Below are 16181 nucleotides of genomic sequence, written 5' to 3'. Positions count from 1 at the left end.
AAAACATAATTTGAAGAAGAAAAAAAATCATTTGAAAATTCGTCCTATTCTTAGATCTTTGTTTTCAGCATTTTGTTAAAATCTATACTTTAAAAGCTATTCATCACCATAAAAATTTGAGAATGTAAACTTAATTGAATCTCATATAATTATCAAATATCAATTAAACCTTAAGGAATATATGCATTGTACTTATATATCTGGACCATACATAAAATTAGTGGAGATCTTTTAAATTTGAAGTCAAAATCAAATGCATGCCATACTTTCTTTCCACGTGGCAAAATTGCAGCGACACAGCAACATTGCAGCAGAACATTACAGAGTTCTTGCAGAAAGTTTTTTCTTTTGAAATGTAAAATTTTTTAGTTTGTATTTTCGGCTGTTACTGATATTGATTTCAAGCGGATTTTAAATATCCCGATAAATTTCAAACACTGTGGAAAATTCGAATGGTGCATTTGAGTATTTACTTTGTAAGGCAATAATTTATCGAATTTTTAGCAGTTATTTATGGCTATTGATTTCTCCATAGTTTTTAAATCCCATATGTTTTTTTATACGATGTTATTCATTACAACCTAATCTTGAAACGAAACACACATTTGAGGAATCCAATTCGTGTGATTTCGTTGTCAATCTTTTTTTCGGCAATGACTACTACGGATTTCGAATTTTAATTATTTTCTTCATTGTGATCGTTATTTACAAAGCGCGAAGAAGGAAATAATGCGTGCACCCCCCCCCCCCANATAATTAGTGCATTTTCCCCTCAACAAAATACGAGAATATCACCCACAACATCAGACTAAAAAATTATTACATGTTTAATTTAAAAAAAAGTTATATATAGCTTTTCTTAAAAATGCAGCGCTTTTGTTATTTTAAATGAGTAACATGTATGTTTGTTAATTATTAAAAGTATCTTGCAGAAAGACATTAGTGCTAGAGAGTTTCGTTGCAGATAGCTGGACACAATTCTGACACAGGGCTACCTATGAATGATAGTATTTTTATAAGTAGTTTTTTTATAAGTATAATTAATAAGGGGTGATTTGTTTGAAAAACCATAAAAAATATTACCAATTAAAATGATCTATTTCTATCCTTTAAAATTTGCATTTGAACACAAAATTGTTTCAATAGCAGCACAAAAATATGTACAGTAAAACCCCAGTCATCAGAAATTTCGAAAAACGTAAAAAGGCAACCGACATCTATTTTTCTACCTTCCGAAGAAGTTTTTATGTACTCAACTCTCACTTGCGTTTAATTTGCGCGTTAGTAAAGGTTCATATGCAGCTGTAAAATAAATTAATGTGAGCAAGTTTTATGTTAAGTCATAATGTCACTAAAACTGCTTGACCACCACCCACTTTGTTTAGTAATTAAATTTAGTTAAATAAAGTACTCATTGAAAGAGCATTATGGTACGGCTTATGGCTGATGTGAATTGAGAAGATGTTTAAAATTACTGCTAAGTTTGACAAATTATTTCTTACTATTCGATTCTTTTTCTTAATATGTTATACCATTATGTGTTTTTAATTTAATTATTCTAATTAGCTTCCACAGTTTTGAAAATTATTTTACTATACGAGGATTGCAACTGATTAGAATCTCATTTTTTTTTAAAAATTATGTATAGTTTAAAAACGTTTTATTTCATGTATGTGAAGTTGTGGGGAGTGAGTAGTCATCATCAACCTTCATCTATGAAAAGGTACCCCGTCATAGAATTGAGTTAACATATCTTAGATACTTTTTATTTTATAACCGTCGTTGAACAGCCGACCCAATCTTATGGGTTTACGACTACTAATGTTCAGCTCCGTAGCCTTGTCATTTTGAACCCAATTCAGAAGACAAGGGAACTCTTGGATTGAGTATGGGCAGAAATTTGCCTTTGTGGATAACTTATTAATGAAACTAACACCGCAATTGCGTTACATGGAGAGGAAGACCATGAGAACCTCCCACAGTTAGCCTGACAGCAAGGGGACTCTAACCCATGATCTGTCTACCATTGAGGATATTTCACGTTAGCACTGTGGTTGGTGCAAGTCGGATACGGAATTCGTATCGACTGGGATTCGAACCCGGTTCGCCTAATCGGAAGGCGAACGCTGTATCCCCTGAACAATGGCGGCTCATATCTTATATACTAGTGAATTGAAATTTAAATTTTGTAGAGGTAGATACACTACTAAGTTTTTTAGTTCGATTTCAAACAATATGACATGTCATGGAGGCCAAAAACACAGCCCTGAATCCTAACAGGTAATGATCAGAGTTAGTTTGGATTGACGAGGTTCTATTGAGCATTAACTTGAGAACTGAATATAGACACTTTAAATATAACTTCAATTTATAGTGTTATATAATATTTAGCGTTTTTGATGTGTTTATATACATGGAATTAATCATCAAATTTTGTAACACAAATGATTCAGTGACGAATGTTTGACAAAAATGCAGCTTGATTGTGAAGAGAAATTTGAATTTCACAGGGTTGCTGTTCCCAAGGTTCACCATCAATTTGGATCGGTAAACGTTCAAGAAGTTTAATCTGAAAAGAAAAATACAAATTTTGAAGGAAAAAAAATGAATTGCTTCACAAACATTTCCTTGTAAAATAATAGAATGAAAAATTACTCCAGGAGAAAGGTAGTAGATCATACAAGAGCGAGGACTGCCTTGATGGAAGAATGTTCTCTGTTATGTTAAATTAAACGTAAATATCACAATTTGCTTATTTATTAGTTTGAATTCCTAAAGTTTATGAGTGGAATTTAAAATTTAGTTTTATTGAAGAAATACTATTTCAATATACTTTGAGTTCTATTTTAAAACAAATGCAAGTTTATTCATGAATAGTCTCAAAAATGAATGATTTTTTTTCCTTTGTTAAATAAAGAATTAATATTAAAAAATATTTTCACAATATACAAACATTTTTAACAATATACAATTTTTTAAAAAGCTATGGTAACTTAAAATACTGAGTTATCATCAGTATTTTTTGTTTATAACTGAGGCATCTCTCTAGAAATAAGTTTAAGTAAGATAAGAGTGGATAAATAAATTTCAATAACATGGCCAATAATGCTTAAAAATCCTTCAATATTGAAAACGATAAAATTTCCCTCCTTCTCTTCATAAAAATGTAAGTTTTCTAGAAATAGAATGAATAATTTTTACAAAACGTCATATATTTTCTCCAATATTCCAAACTCAAAAAATTGACAAGAAATCTTACTTTTGCCATTGAATTATCGAAAAATAGATCAAAATTAGAAAATTGACGGTTGAAACACTTTTAACCCCTTAACTGCCGAGTAAAATTAATGTGATTCACTCCCCAGTGCCACGGTTTTTCGCTCAAGTGCACTTTCTTACANTGCTAAACATGACAAGGCTCATTTCAAAAAATAAAGAAAAATTTTAAGAATAAAGTATGAAATAAAATAATTATACAGTCAAACACCGCTATAGTAAACTCCCGGATATAGTGAACGTAATGTTCGCTCTTGTGTCTTGCTACACATGTATAATGTTATTTTTTGTGGATATAGTGATGTAAAACAACAGGATATTAGAAACTTTTTTTTGTCTTTGACTGATTTATTTGCTTCATTTTTTTGTAATGATTTCGAAATTTCTAATTCAAAATAAATACCTATTTTTAAAACCATCTATCGCATTGAATGTAGCAATAAGTATTTTTTCTTGCTTGCTTCATTATTGAATGGGTAGCATTCAAAGAAGCCACAAACGATTCAAGCCAAAACTGATGAATTTGCTAAGATAACTTTGATGTGCTCAAATGGATGGTTAAAACAGGTTTAAAAACTGTTAAATAACAAAAACAGGTTAAATAACATAAATTGAGGAAAAATTACCGGAGAGCCGGGAAATGTTTCCATATCTGACGTGGAGGATTGTGCATCAGCTAAAGATTACTAATTTTTTTTGTAGGCAAGGCAAAGAGTAATAAAAAATAAAAATTAACGCATTTTTGCTACTACGTATTATTTTTCAGTCAGTTTTGTACTTCATTTTATTGGTTACTTATTTAAATAATGTATAATAAAAGTGGGGGAGTTTGGAAAGATTAATTAAAATTGTTTGCGGAACGGATACAGTGAACCGAAATTTCGGTCCCTTGAAGGCTCACTGTTCGACTGTATTATAACAATTAATTCTGTACTTATTAAAAAAAAAACTTCAACAAAAAAAAATTTAAATCACTCACCCTAACATTTTTTGCTTGTCCTAATCTTAGTGGTTCAGACAATCCGATCTGAAGTTGAGCTATGTGGAATGAAGAGTAAATGCCCATCACTTCTAGCAAACCATCGTCCAGCCTTAAATTAACAAAAACATATGATTGAATACAAAATTTAAGGTATGAATTTAAGGTTTCGTATTAATACAAAATTAGACAAAAATATTTTTAATATGTATTTTTTTCCTCGATGATTTTAGAAACGAGAAATTTTTTATTTAGAGCCTGTAGTGTATATATCTAAGGCTACAAAAATATAATTCCAATTCACTTGTATATAAGACATATATATATATAAAAGACAGTTTTTGTTTTTCATTTTCAAATAAATCACTTTAAATAAATTTTTAAAATGTTTTTGTTTTTCAAAAAATAAACAATTTAAACATTTATTGAGAAGGAGTAATTTGAAATGAATTTTCAAAGACAACTTCAAAATCACTTTATTTGATATTACATTTAACTTGAATATATCTTTAATTTGCTTTAAAGATCTGGCAGACTTATTCTAAACGTCAACATCGTAAAAAAATTTCAATCACTCGTTATATTAGTAATGATAACAAAAAAGATATTACACCACCCATGGAAATTTGCAGGATCCTAGTTAATTTTTTTNTTTTTGAAAAAGAAAAAAAATACTTCTTCATTATGTCAAAACACAATTATGTGCCGAGTTTCGTGCCTGGGCGAAGCTTCTGGGGCGATATATTGTGATTACAGACAGACAGACACACACACAGCCGCATTTATTATTATGTATAGATGATAACAAAAAAGATATTACACCACCCATGGAAATTTGCAGGATCCTAGTTAATTTTTTTTTTAAATTTACACCTCACTTAGGAGGTTTCATGTTTTATTATTTAATCCTTTCTCAGTCATTGCAGTTCATTTTAATACAGAGCCTGGCCACATTATTAGATTCTGCCTTTTCTTTCCTTTCGGGCTCAATTCGTCACTCGACTCAATTTTCTTCTTTATGCATAGAATGCAATCTTTTTTAATTTAGTAGGTATTTTATTGACGTTGCACAATGGGTTATTAGCGACGGTCAAGGAAACATCCCTGATTTTGATCCAGAGACATGCAATTTTGGATCCTCTGCAGAGGCTCCTCCGCTTTGGTTGCCTGACAATCGGGAAGTCGAGCATTCGACGGTAGTACAGATTGACGAGGACCGATATTCTGCTGGTCCATACGCGGACTGATCAAAGCGGTCACCCGCTTACTTACTCACCGCAGTCGGTGATGCTTGAGTTTAGTGTTTTAATGGGTACAGTATCTTTCCGATCAGTCCACTACTTTCAATCTTCTTGTGGCATTTCAGCATTCACTTTACTTCAGTTCCTTTATTTGATCACATTTTTTACCCATGATGTTCTGATTGATTATTCACACACTGCACACAAAATAAACAAATAACTGCATAGTAAAAAACTGTGAATAAACACAAAGCCACAGAAACATGTACGTATCTGACGCACGCGAGAATGCGACTGAAACAGGTTTGCATTTGTTTACGCTCCTGTATCAATGGGTTAACATTGTCATGCAAGACATTAAAAATAAATACAAATAGGAAGTCTATAAAAAATCTCTTGAATAAAAATTCATTATATGTATGTTTAAATACGAAAGAATTGCCTATAAACTCGTGCAAATCATGTAATTACTAAAAAAACTACAGTGCGTCTAATAATTTCACCAGGGACTGTACAAATATATACAATAAATGAATAATTAAAACATTGTAATTAATGATAAATAAAATTGAGCATACTTTTGAGGTGAGTATGTCGTTTCTGGAGTTCCCATATTCCATGGCTTCACACCTCCACCCCAGCTGGATATGTTAAGTATTACAACAGCTTCTAATTCAGGTAATTCAACTAACTTGTCATCCAAATAGAGCTGAATCTTGCTCTGAACATTCTCACAGCCTCTCTCTAAAATATCTTTTGCTCCATACAGAAGATACAAAAACTAAAAAAAAAGATATTTAATTTCATGATTAGATTATGAAAATGACCCACTTGGGTGATCAATTTTTCCTGAAATTGAATTAAATTCTAAAATCAACCCCTTATTGTCTATTGTCTCAACCCCTTATTATTCTAAATTGATACATAATCTTAAAAAAAATATGCACAAACTTACTATTGGATAAAAAAAATAACACTTAGATCAGTGATTCTAAACCACTGCATCACAACACTTTTGCGTGCGGCCAAATTTTAGAAATGGTGTAGCAAAAATTATATTGAGAGTACAAATTAGTTCGGTCCGTTTCCAAAAGATGACTCTGACTGTTATGAATGTTTCATAGTGACAGCTGGTTTCAGAGAGGTTAGATATCTGTCTATAATATTCAGGTCATATCGCTTTGAGTTCGATACAAAAATCCTGCTTTTTACTTTGTTGAATATAAAATATCAAACTAAATCTGAGTAAAATATCAAACTAAAGTTGTGGTAACTAAGCAGCATTTGTGGGAGGTTTTATGTTTCTGCGTTAATTATAAGAAAAGTGCAGCCAAAGCGCATCAAATGCTTGTAGAAGTTTATTGTGACAATGCTAAAACCGATAAACCTTGTAGAGGATGGTTTCGCCGTTTCAAGAATGGTGTTGCATACTATGAGTTGCTACTACCTGGCGATGCCATTACGGGCGATTGGTATAAGCTACAATTGATTCGTTTGAGCCATGCATTAGGAGAAAAACAGCCAAAATACGAGCAAAGACATGACAAAGTTATACTTCTGCATGACAACGGTCGGCCTCATGCTGCAAAAGTTCTGAAAAATTATTTGGAAACGCTCAAGTGGGATATTTTACTGCACCCCTCATATTTGCAGGACATTGTTCCTATAACTTACTGGTTGTTCCGACGAATGGAGCACAATTTGGCAGGTCACTGGTTCACTTCTTTCACAGAAATCAAAAATTGGCTCCTAACCTGGATCGCCTCAAAAGACTAGAAATTTTTTCGAGATGGAATTCGAAAATTGCCTGCGAGGTGGGAAAAAGTAGTGGCCATCGATGGACAATATTTTGATTAATCTGTTCATTCATTTTGCTCTGAAATAAATGCATTTTTAATCACAAAAGAAAAACAGACGGAACAAATTTATACTCCCAATATATATATATATAATATTATATATACATAATATTATATATATATATATACTTTTTATAGATTGACTTATATATTATACTTTTAACGGCGTGAACATCTTTGACGGCGATTTCTGACAATCTTAAAATGAGTAGGAAATTAAATGACAGTTAAAATTAATAGTTAACAAAAGAAAGCAAGTTAAATATTAACTAACAAATGGAAATAAAAGCTAATAATTAATATGAGCTATGCAATTAATAGTTATAAAAACAAAATATCAAAAAACATCAAGCTCAAATTTCTCATTAAAAATAAATTCTTTCTTAAACATACCGTTGTTTTCATAGTACATGCTATTTAATTTAACATCCAAAATTATTATTATGAATTATTATACATTCAAAATTATTATTATGAACTATTATACATTCAAAATTATTATTATGAACTATTTAAAATCGTCAAATACGTGTCACGACAGAAAAAAGATTGAGAATCACTGACTGAGTTACTAAATTAACAATTATTACAGCACTGAATCTTAATACTTCATTACAAAATTAATTAAATAGATAACTTGGAATGAAAGTTAAAGCTTGAAGCTTGGCTTTTAGTTAAATTAGAACTACCCCTTATTGTTTTTATCATCCTGCGCTTGAAATGGAAAATATTTGTTAACAGCATTTCAGATTTGAGTTTATCTTCTTTTGCTTATTTATAAGGAGGGAAAATTCGGAACAGCTTGTAGAGAAGAAAAAAGGTGAGAGGTTTTCTTTTTTTTCTTTTTTTTAATTTCTTTTTATCTATTAATATCTATCTAATTTTATCTGGTAAATTCCATTTTAAAAATTAGATTTTTCTGGCTACCTAAATCCATGACTTGCCATGATTTTTTTCAAAAAAATAGTTCAAATCATGACATTTCATGACAAAATTTGTTCAGTACCAAAATTCATGACTTTTGAGGTGCACAGATACCCTGTAATTATTTTCATTTGCAGGATTTGTCAAGGAGCACAGGTAAAATGCAGAAAAAAGAAAGTTACAATTTTTTGAGAGGGGATAAACATTTTCAGTCAATTTGTATAAGTGCATAACAGTGTGTATACTAGGTTATGTCGTAGCGGTGAATAAGTATGCGTACAAAAAGAATTTATAAATTTAATAAGTACATGCGTTGTGATTTATTTTTAATTTAAGATTAAATTTTATCACCGTCACAATGAAGTAAGTAAAGTTACATAAGCCAAAATCATTAAGCTAATTACTATACATTTCAAAAATATGTTAGCTGAAAGAAAAAGGAATAGGCAAGTCACTTAGAATTAAAAAAAAGAAATTAGAAATTATCTTATTTATCATACTTATTTGCATTAAATAATCGATATTTTAAACTAAAATTTACATTAGATGCTCGACAATTTTATATCTTAATTTAGCTAACATTACTGTAATTTTAAATAGTTACTCATACACATTTCAGTCCTTATTATAAATTATGCATAAAACAAAAGATAAAAAAAACTTATCTGTGGATTTTGTCGCTGGTGACCGTTCACCACGTACCAGCAGCTTCCTTAACTTGGGGAAGCAGGGAGAGAGAAAAACTAACTTTCAAATTTCCCACCTTCTCTCAATTTGGCGCTGCAGGACAGGATTTTCCACTCTCTAGCCAAGGGTGGGGAAAAATTTAAGTTAGCTTTTAAAAAAAATAATAATAATATGCGGTGCCCAAAGAAAATAATTAAAGTGCCCATAAATTAGAAACTTAGCTTTGCATGTATACAAAAGAGCACAGTAAAGAGTTAAAAAAAAACGACATTTTTTTTCTATTGGAATTTATTCTTTCTAAATACATGAAAATTGTTATTAAAATGTACTTATTTCTTCTATTTCATGACCGTTGTCGAACAGCCGACCCAATGTTCTGAATTTACGACTACTAATGTTCAACTCATCAACTCAGTAGCCTTATTTTAAACCCAATCCAGAAGACGAGGAAACTCCAGGATCAAGTGTTGGGAGAAATTTATCTTCGTGGAACACTTTTTGATGGAACTAAACTGCATTTGAGTTACAAGTAGAGGAAAACCAAAAAACCTCCCACAGTTAGTCTGACGACAAGGGGACCTTAACCCGTGATCCGCCTACCACTGAAGATAGTTTAAAATAGCACTGTGGTCGATGCAAGCCAGATGCGGAATTAGTATTGACCAGTCATCGCTGCGATTTGAACCTGGGTTCACCTTCTTGGAAGGCGAACGCTCTATCCATAAGCCATCCCGGCTCGACTTAAACTATTAACACTCAACATACTGTAGACCTGGCAATAACTAATAAATGGGAGACTTTGCAGGTATGGGTATGCACACAAATAAAAATAAATTATTTATTTTCTTTCTTTTTTGCTAACAATGGTTGAAATTAATGCAAAAAAAATAAATAAATAAATAAAACTTGCAACCTTATAAAAAAAAAAATGATTTTAAAAATTTCTTACCCTGTTAATCAATCGATTTCCAAAGAGATAAAACTTTGATTCTCTTGTTTTATGGAAGTTAAGTGCTACCAAAGCATCTACTCCAACTGATACATAATTATTCATAAAATATACCTGAAAAAATATATTGTGACATTAAAATACGACGTTAAAACATGCGTAACATTAATTAAAAAATATATTTCCAGAAATACCTTTGAAGGATGTCGCATAGGTTTTAACATAGGTAAGTGCCTAATGGGTGTTAGGTTGATTTTCCACCTGAAATGAAAATAACAACAAAACTGATTCACAGGGTGTATAGCCAAATCTTTCAACAAAAGCACCTTTTGAGTACTTTTTTACGCACTTAAAAATATTTTTAAGTACTATATACATTAACAAAATGCAAAATAATTTTCAAAGATTTTACATGATCATGATAAAATAATGTGAAACATGTAAAATGATTGGCGCTTTCAAACGCTATGGAACGATGGTACGCCGATATGGATTGTGGTTGAATGAATAGTAAAAATGTTGAATAGAACAATGGGAAAAGCATGCTTTTGAATAATACGTGCAGAAAATGGACATGGTAAAGAATTAAAACCTCAATTTTTGAAAAGGGAAAAACTAAGCACTTTTTACCTAATGAAAATACCAACTTTAAGGGCTTTTAAAAAACGTTACACACCATGTTAAAGAAGTTCTTAAAAAAATCAAATTTTAAATGCAGGATTTTACAGTTTGATTACTTAAACTATTTTACTGATTTTGTTCCTATTTTGCAACTGCTATTTATATAACAGTTTATAACGCAATTTTAATTTTACATGTAGTAAGAATGTAATTTTATAATTAAATTCTTAAAAATGATTTAAAAATTAAAAATGATTAAAAAAATAATAAATAATAATTAAAAAAACATTTTTTGCATAAAATTGTCTATGGATAAGCCGATTTATATAATTGTGTAAAATTTTTTTTCCGATTAGCGTAATAAGTTTTATAGACAAAGTGAAATACGTAAAATGTAAAAAGCCAATATAATTTTGTTTAATGTTACCTTATTGGGCTATTTTCGTGGGTCCAAACCTTCGCCTGCTCTTCTTTCAGAACTATTGGAAACTTATTTCCCTGATTACGGCTACCCCCCGAATTTTGAGTGTCAGAAATCCTAATATGCCAAAATAAAGGTAGGTTTATTGAGAGAAAGTATGTTTTTGTGTTTGATTTTGTAACTTAAAGTGTCTTCACTACTTAATTAGCATATTTCGGTTCACCCCTATAAACTATTAAATTTGAGTACTAGTATGTGAAGATGTAGTCAATACATCAAAAGTTATTCAGGGTGTCTTTTTCTGCCTGGTACAACAAAACAGAAAAATTGTTGCTTAATTTTTTTTCTTCAGTATTATCATTGTAGAGCTTGATTTTTATTGAATTTGCAGCAACCAAAGTTCAATTCTTTAGTTTTGTCATTTTAAACTTAACACAGAAGGCAAAAGAATTCATGGCACTAAAACAAACTCAGCAGTGAAAAATCCTATTTTACTGACATACAAAATAAATATTTGAAGAGCTCCAATTTAAAGGACTATCTATTAGCAACATTTTTTCAGATGGTTGCATCCCTTAAAATGGATTAATTGTTTCGATTCCTAAACAAGTTTCTTTCAAATGATTAAGTTTAGATATGTTATAATTACTTTTTAGTGTCATATTTTAAGTAGAAAATACTAAAACAATAATTATTAAAATATTAACAAGGATAAAATACTTGATGCATAAATTTCAAATACTAAGGGGCCAGGCTAACTGCACCCAGCTTGGCCCGTGAGCCGAAATTGCACACATGTAATATTTCATTACAATGAATGAGTTTGCACATTGGTAAATAATATGTCTAAATAATTTTTTTTAGTTTAAATAACTTTAAGAAAGTGTTTACTTTGTAAAAAATATTAATAAAAAATTTATATTTTTGTTTATCAAAAGTTGTGAACATTAGTTCCGTGGAATAAATTATTAATTATCACCATTCAATAAATACTCATTTTTGGTGGATCATTTTAATATATTAGATTTATTAGAACTGCTTGAGCTCAGAAAAAAAATTTCCTGTTTTTCCTGTACACAATATATTAACAGGGTGCGTAGCCAAATTATTCAACAAAAAATAAGCACCTTTTAAGCACTTTAATAATATTTTTCAGAAAAGAATATCATAATTAGACAGGGATGGAAAGTTTTTGACAATTGGCGGTTGTATCTCATTTTAACAGTCACTTAAAAAAAGAATTCGTTTGGCATTGTATTTGACATTTGTCAAGATATTTGAATCACGTAAATCGAATGTCGTTTTCATAAGCTACGGTCTGACGATGCGCCGAAATACATTGGGGTTGAATTAATTGTTAAAACGTTGAATAGAACAATGTGAACAGTGTCTTCCTGCATAATTCGTAATGAAAATCAACATGGTACAGGAAAAATCTCATTTTGGAAAAGGGAAAATTAAGCACTGTTTAAAAACACCCAATGAAAAAAGCACCCTTAAGGGTTTTAAAAAGCGAACATCGAAAATAAGCACCTTTAAGCACTTTTTAAAAACACTAAGCACCCGGATTAAGAGGAAACAACAATTACTGTGCTCTTGCATGAGCAATATTGGGCTAACTAGATTTATTAGCCTTAATTGCTGGAAAAACAGCTGAACATACTTAAATAATGCTATAGTAAATGTAATAGTGCAGTATAGCTGAAATATCATGGTTAAATATCCCATAGCTTATGCTTTGAGTGGTCACCATTTTTTAAAAGCCAAAAATAAGAAACAAAATTTCCTGTATTTTCCCAGTTTGTACAGAAAAAAAAATCGAAATTCCCTGCATTTTCCTTGTTATTTTAGGTGATTTTTAAATTTCTTGTATTTTCCAGGTTTACCCTATGGAGTGGCAACTCTGCTTTAGCGTCCCTAAGTGAAACATTGAGGCTATTTATCTTGGTTTTTTAAAAATAATATATTAAGCACGGAATATTTAAACAAAAATTTCAATCAGATTTTTGAAAAAAATTTTTTTTTTGCGTTTAATGATTAAAACTCTGATAAAATGTAAAAATACTTATATTGTTTTAAAACAATACGGCAACTAAAATTCCTAATACCACTAATAATAAACAGTCTGCCCTGATTATTCCAAGTTAACTTGGCTCAAGCAAAAAGAAGAAGAAGAAAATCTGCTGTAATTGGAAGTTTGCCAAGTTCTGTTGTTGATTTGTGGGACTGCACATGTGTGATTGTAAATACAATAGTTGCTGAATTTACATAGAACAAAAAAAGTTTAAAATATCACTTCACTGACGTTTGGAATGTATTGCTTCACTTTGCTGTGTCCTCTGTTTCAAAAACTGTCATACAAAGATTTATCTTTCTTCATTTGCTCGGGAGAGTAAACCTGATGGTCAATTAAATGTTTTTTTACACAAAGAAAATGCATCATGTTTCGTTTTAGTTTCTTGTATTTATTAATGAATTTTAAAAAAAATATGCTGATTTTTTGCATTTTTTTTTTTTGTTAAAAAATTGGTAAGGGAAGCAGTTAATATTTAATTATTGCTAACTAATTACTGAATAAATAAAGTCAGTTATTTTTTTAATCAAACTCTACTTAATAAATTGCAAAAACAGAAAGCAATTTGTAAAATGAAACGTAAATTAATTTAGACCAGAAAACATTTTTAAAAAACAATTATTCAAGTTTGAACAAGTTTTTATTCTTTATTTGCAATTAGATGTACAAATATAAGACTTAATAAGTTTTAAAATTACTTAAAATAAATATGTGTAAAATTAAATGAGTATAACTGAAATATATTTATTAATAGTAAAACAGCAAATTATATGAAGTGAAAAATTAATCTACCTTAAGCTCCTGAAAAAAAATCTCATTACTTATTCCTCATTCTATGAGTGAAACAATTATTATCAGGGAGATTCGATATCAAACAATGATTATTTCTACAGCCTTAAGCAAATATTAAATAATACAGTATTGTATAAATAATATTTTTTACATTTATAAATTTAAGATTTAAAAAAAAAATATCAGTGACTTATATTAATGATTTTTTTGCATGAAATGCTTTTAAATCATGCCAAACTTGCTTTTTATTTTTCTTAAGATTAATCAGGGTTGTTCTCGGGGATTGCCTATTCACACTTACTCACAAAAGGACAATAATTGAAATTTTTAATGTAACTAAATTCTATGATATAAAAGTTCAGATGTTGTTATCTTAAATGCTACATTACTGATATATATATATATATATATAAAAACATTAACTAAAATAAAATTAAGGACATTTGGAAATATAAATTAAAATAATTTATATGAATAATATAACCAATAATAGGAGAAATATATCTAAGATTTAGCAAATGCAAAGGGAAAATAATTGTAATATTACTGACAAATATAGATATGTTAATTACAGTGCAATTTTTTTCAGTTTTTTGAGTAGCAAAATTGTGTACTAAAACAGAAAAAACCATCCAAAGAGAAATGTGAAAAAATGTGTCAAAGATGAAAAGTCAGCATTGATCTCAAATATGTTTCAGTTTTGTAAATACAGTAGAGCGCCGATTATCCGCACCCTTATTATCCGAACTATGTCTGAATTAATTTTTTTTTTTAAAGTTTGGAATACTTTTTAACCTATGGACAATTTTTCTAAATTAAGAAGAATAAACAATATCCCCTACATCTGAAGACCATATTTAATTTACAACCTTTTTAGCAGTTTTCTTATAGTAGCCATACATACATGTATTGTGATACAGTTAAACCTACATACCCTTTTAGCCCTTTACAACTGAAAATTATCTTCCAAGAATTCAAGCTTCATTTTGATAGTCTACAATGGTTGGAATGCAGAAGGAGTTTATGAATAGATAAGTGCTGAAGTTCTATAATTGGGGGATGGGTAGTTGTCATTTATGGTTAATGATTAGTGATTACATTGCTTGGAATCTTAAATCTTGGAATAAAATTCTTAACAAAAAAACAAGCGAAACTGAAGTTTCTGAACCAATAGATCTTTCGGATGAAAATGATGAAATTGTTGCTGAAATTTTGAAGGAAAATCGGAACTCCACAGACGAAGAGGAAGAAGTAGGTGATCAAGTTCAAGATAATGGACCTTCTCATATAGAGGCATGCAATTCATAAGATTTTGCAATAAATTGGCTAAAACGTCAAAATGATGTTGATCCAGTTCGGTTGATTTATTTAAAAAGAATAAGGGATATATGGCTGCTCAAGAAAAAAAAAATGATCTTCTTTTAAACAAAATCATTGCTGGATTTCTTTTGCAATGGAAAATAATGAAAAATGTGGTAAAATCAGTAATTGACAAAAAAATTATAAAAAACTGATATATGATAAAAATAATTCAAAATGAAAAAAAAAGTTTAAGAAAATTAATTAAAAATATTTAAAAGTTGAAAAAAAAAAAACTTTTAAACACGCCAGAGCTATTTTAGATAGTACTGTCAGTCCTAAGCCTACAAAAGGTGCGAAGGGAAGTTAGTGCATAAATAATAATCATTTACATTAGATTTTAAACAACTTTCCAATTATGTGGGAATAGTAGTTATTGACACTATCGACCTTCATCTGTGAAGAGTTACCCCACCGTAGAATCGAGTTAACGTGTCTCATATACTAGTGAATTGAAATTATATATTTGTAGTGGTAGATACACTACAGTTGTCATAAAATGAGTTCAAAAAAGACTGTCCTTAAGAATGTTTGTAACATAAATTGGCTTGCATTGGAAAAACAAATATATTACAGAGAAAAAACATTGTTTAGAATTGTGAGGCTAAAAAATGTGAAAAGTGACATCATAAGTTGAAATAGGTTGGAAACAACAATGGTGTAAAATACCTGTCCAATTTTGTGAGAGTAGCTGCTGATATTTGATCCAAGATTTTCTTCACTTCAACTTCACCCGAGTAACAGTGTCCCCAACCCAGCACTCGGGATAAGTCGTTTCCAGTACCGAGAGGCAAAATGCATATCTGTGGCAATGGCTAATAAAGGAATGAAGTGAATAAAGGAGTCATAAAAGCAATTACAGAAACACAGTCTTTTTTAGCTATTTTTCCCCCTTTTTACGGTTTTCGAGTTATTATTCGTATTTTAAGAGTAATTTGTTTGTGAATAAATTTTGAGTTTCACGTTTTAAGTATGCTCCAATAAAAAGTGAGCTGGTAT

General features: G+C 29.9%; 1 protein-coding gene across 1 annotated transcript in view; it reads right to left on the bottom strand.

The window, feature by feature from the left end:
* Nucleotides 1-2350: 2350 nt before the first annotated feature.
* Nucleotides 2351-16181, bottom strand: part of LOC107447256 (diacylglycerol kinase epsilon) — a 34521-nt gene continuing 20690 nt past the window's right edge. The window contains exons 6-11 of the mRNA XM_043054483.2: nt 15852-15997; nt 10110-10176; nt 9916-10029; nt 6075-6277; nt 4256-4367; nt 2351-2569 (exon numbers count right to left, since the gene is read on the bottom strand). Coding sequence (XP_042910417.1) covers nt 2450-2569; nt 4256-4367; nt 6075-6277; nt 9916-10029; nt 10110-10176; nt 15852-15997 — 762 coding nt within the window. The 3' untranslated portion in view covers nt 2351-2449. The remainder of the gene's footprint in view (nt 2570-4255; nt 4368-6074; nt 6278-9915; nt 10030-10109; nt 10177-15851; nt 15998-16181) is intronic.

The sequence above is a fragment of the Parasteatoda tepidariorum genome, chromosome 9 (genome assembly GCF_043381705.1).
Source record: "Parasteatoda tepidariorum isolate YZ-2023 chromosome 9, CAS_Ptep_4.0, whole genome shotgun sequence".
Classification (NCBI taxonomy): Eukaryota; Metazoa; Arthropoda; class Arachnida; order Araneae; family Theridiidae; genus Parasteatoda; species Parasteatoda tepidariorum.
This window is presented reverse-complemented; position numbering and strand designations above follow the sequence as displayed.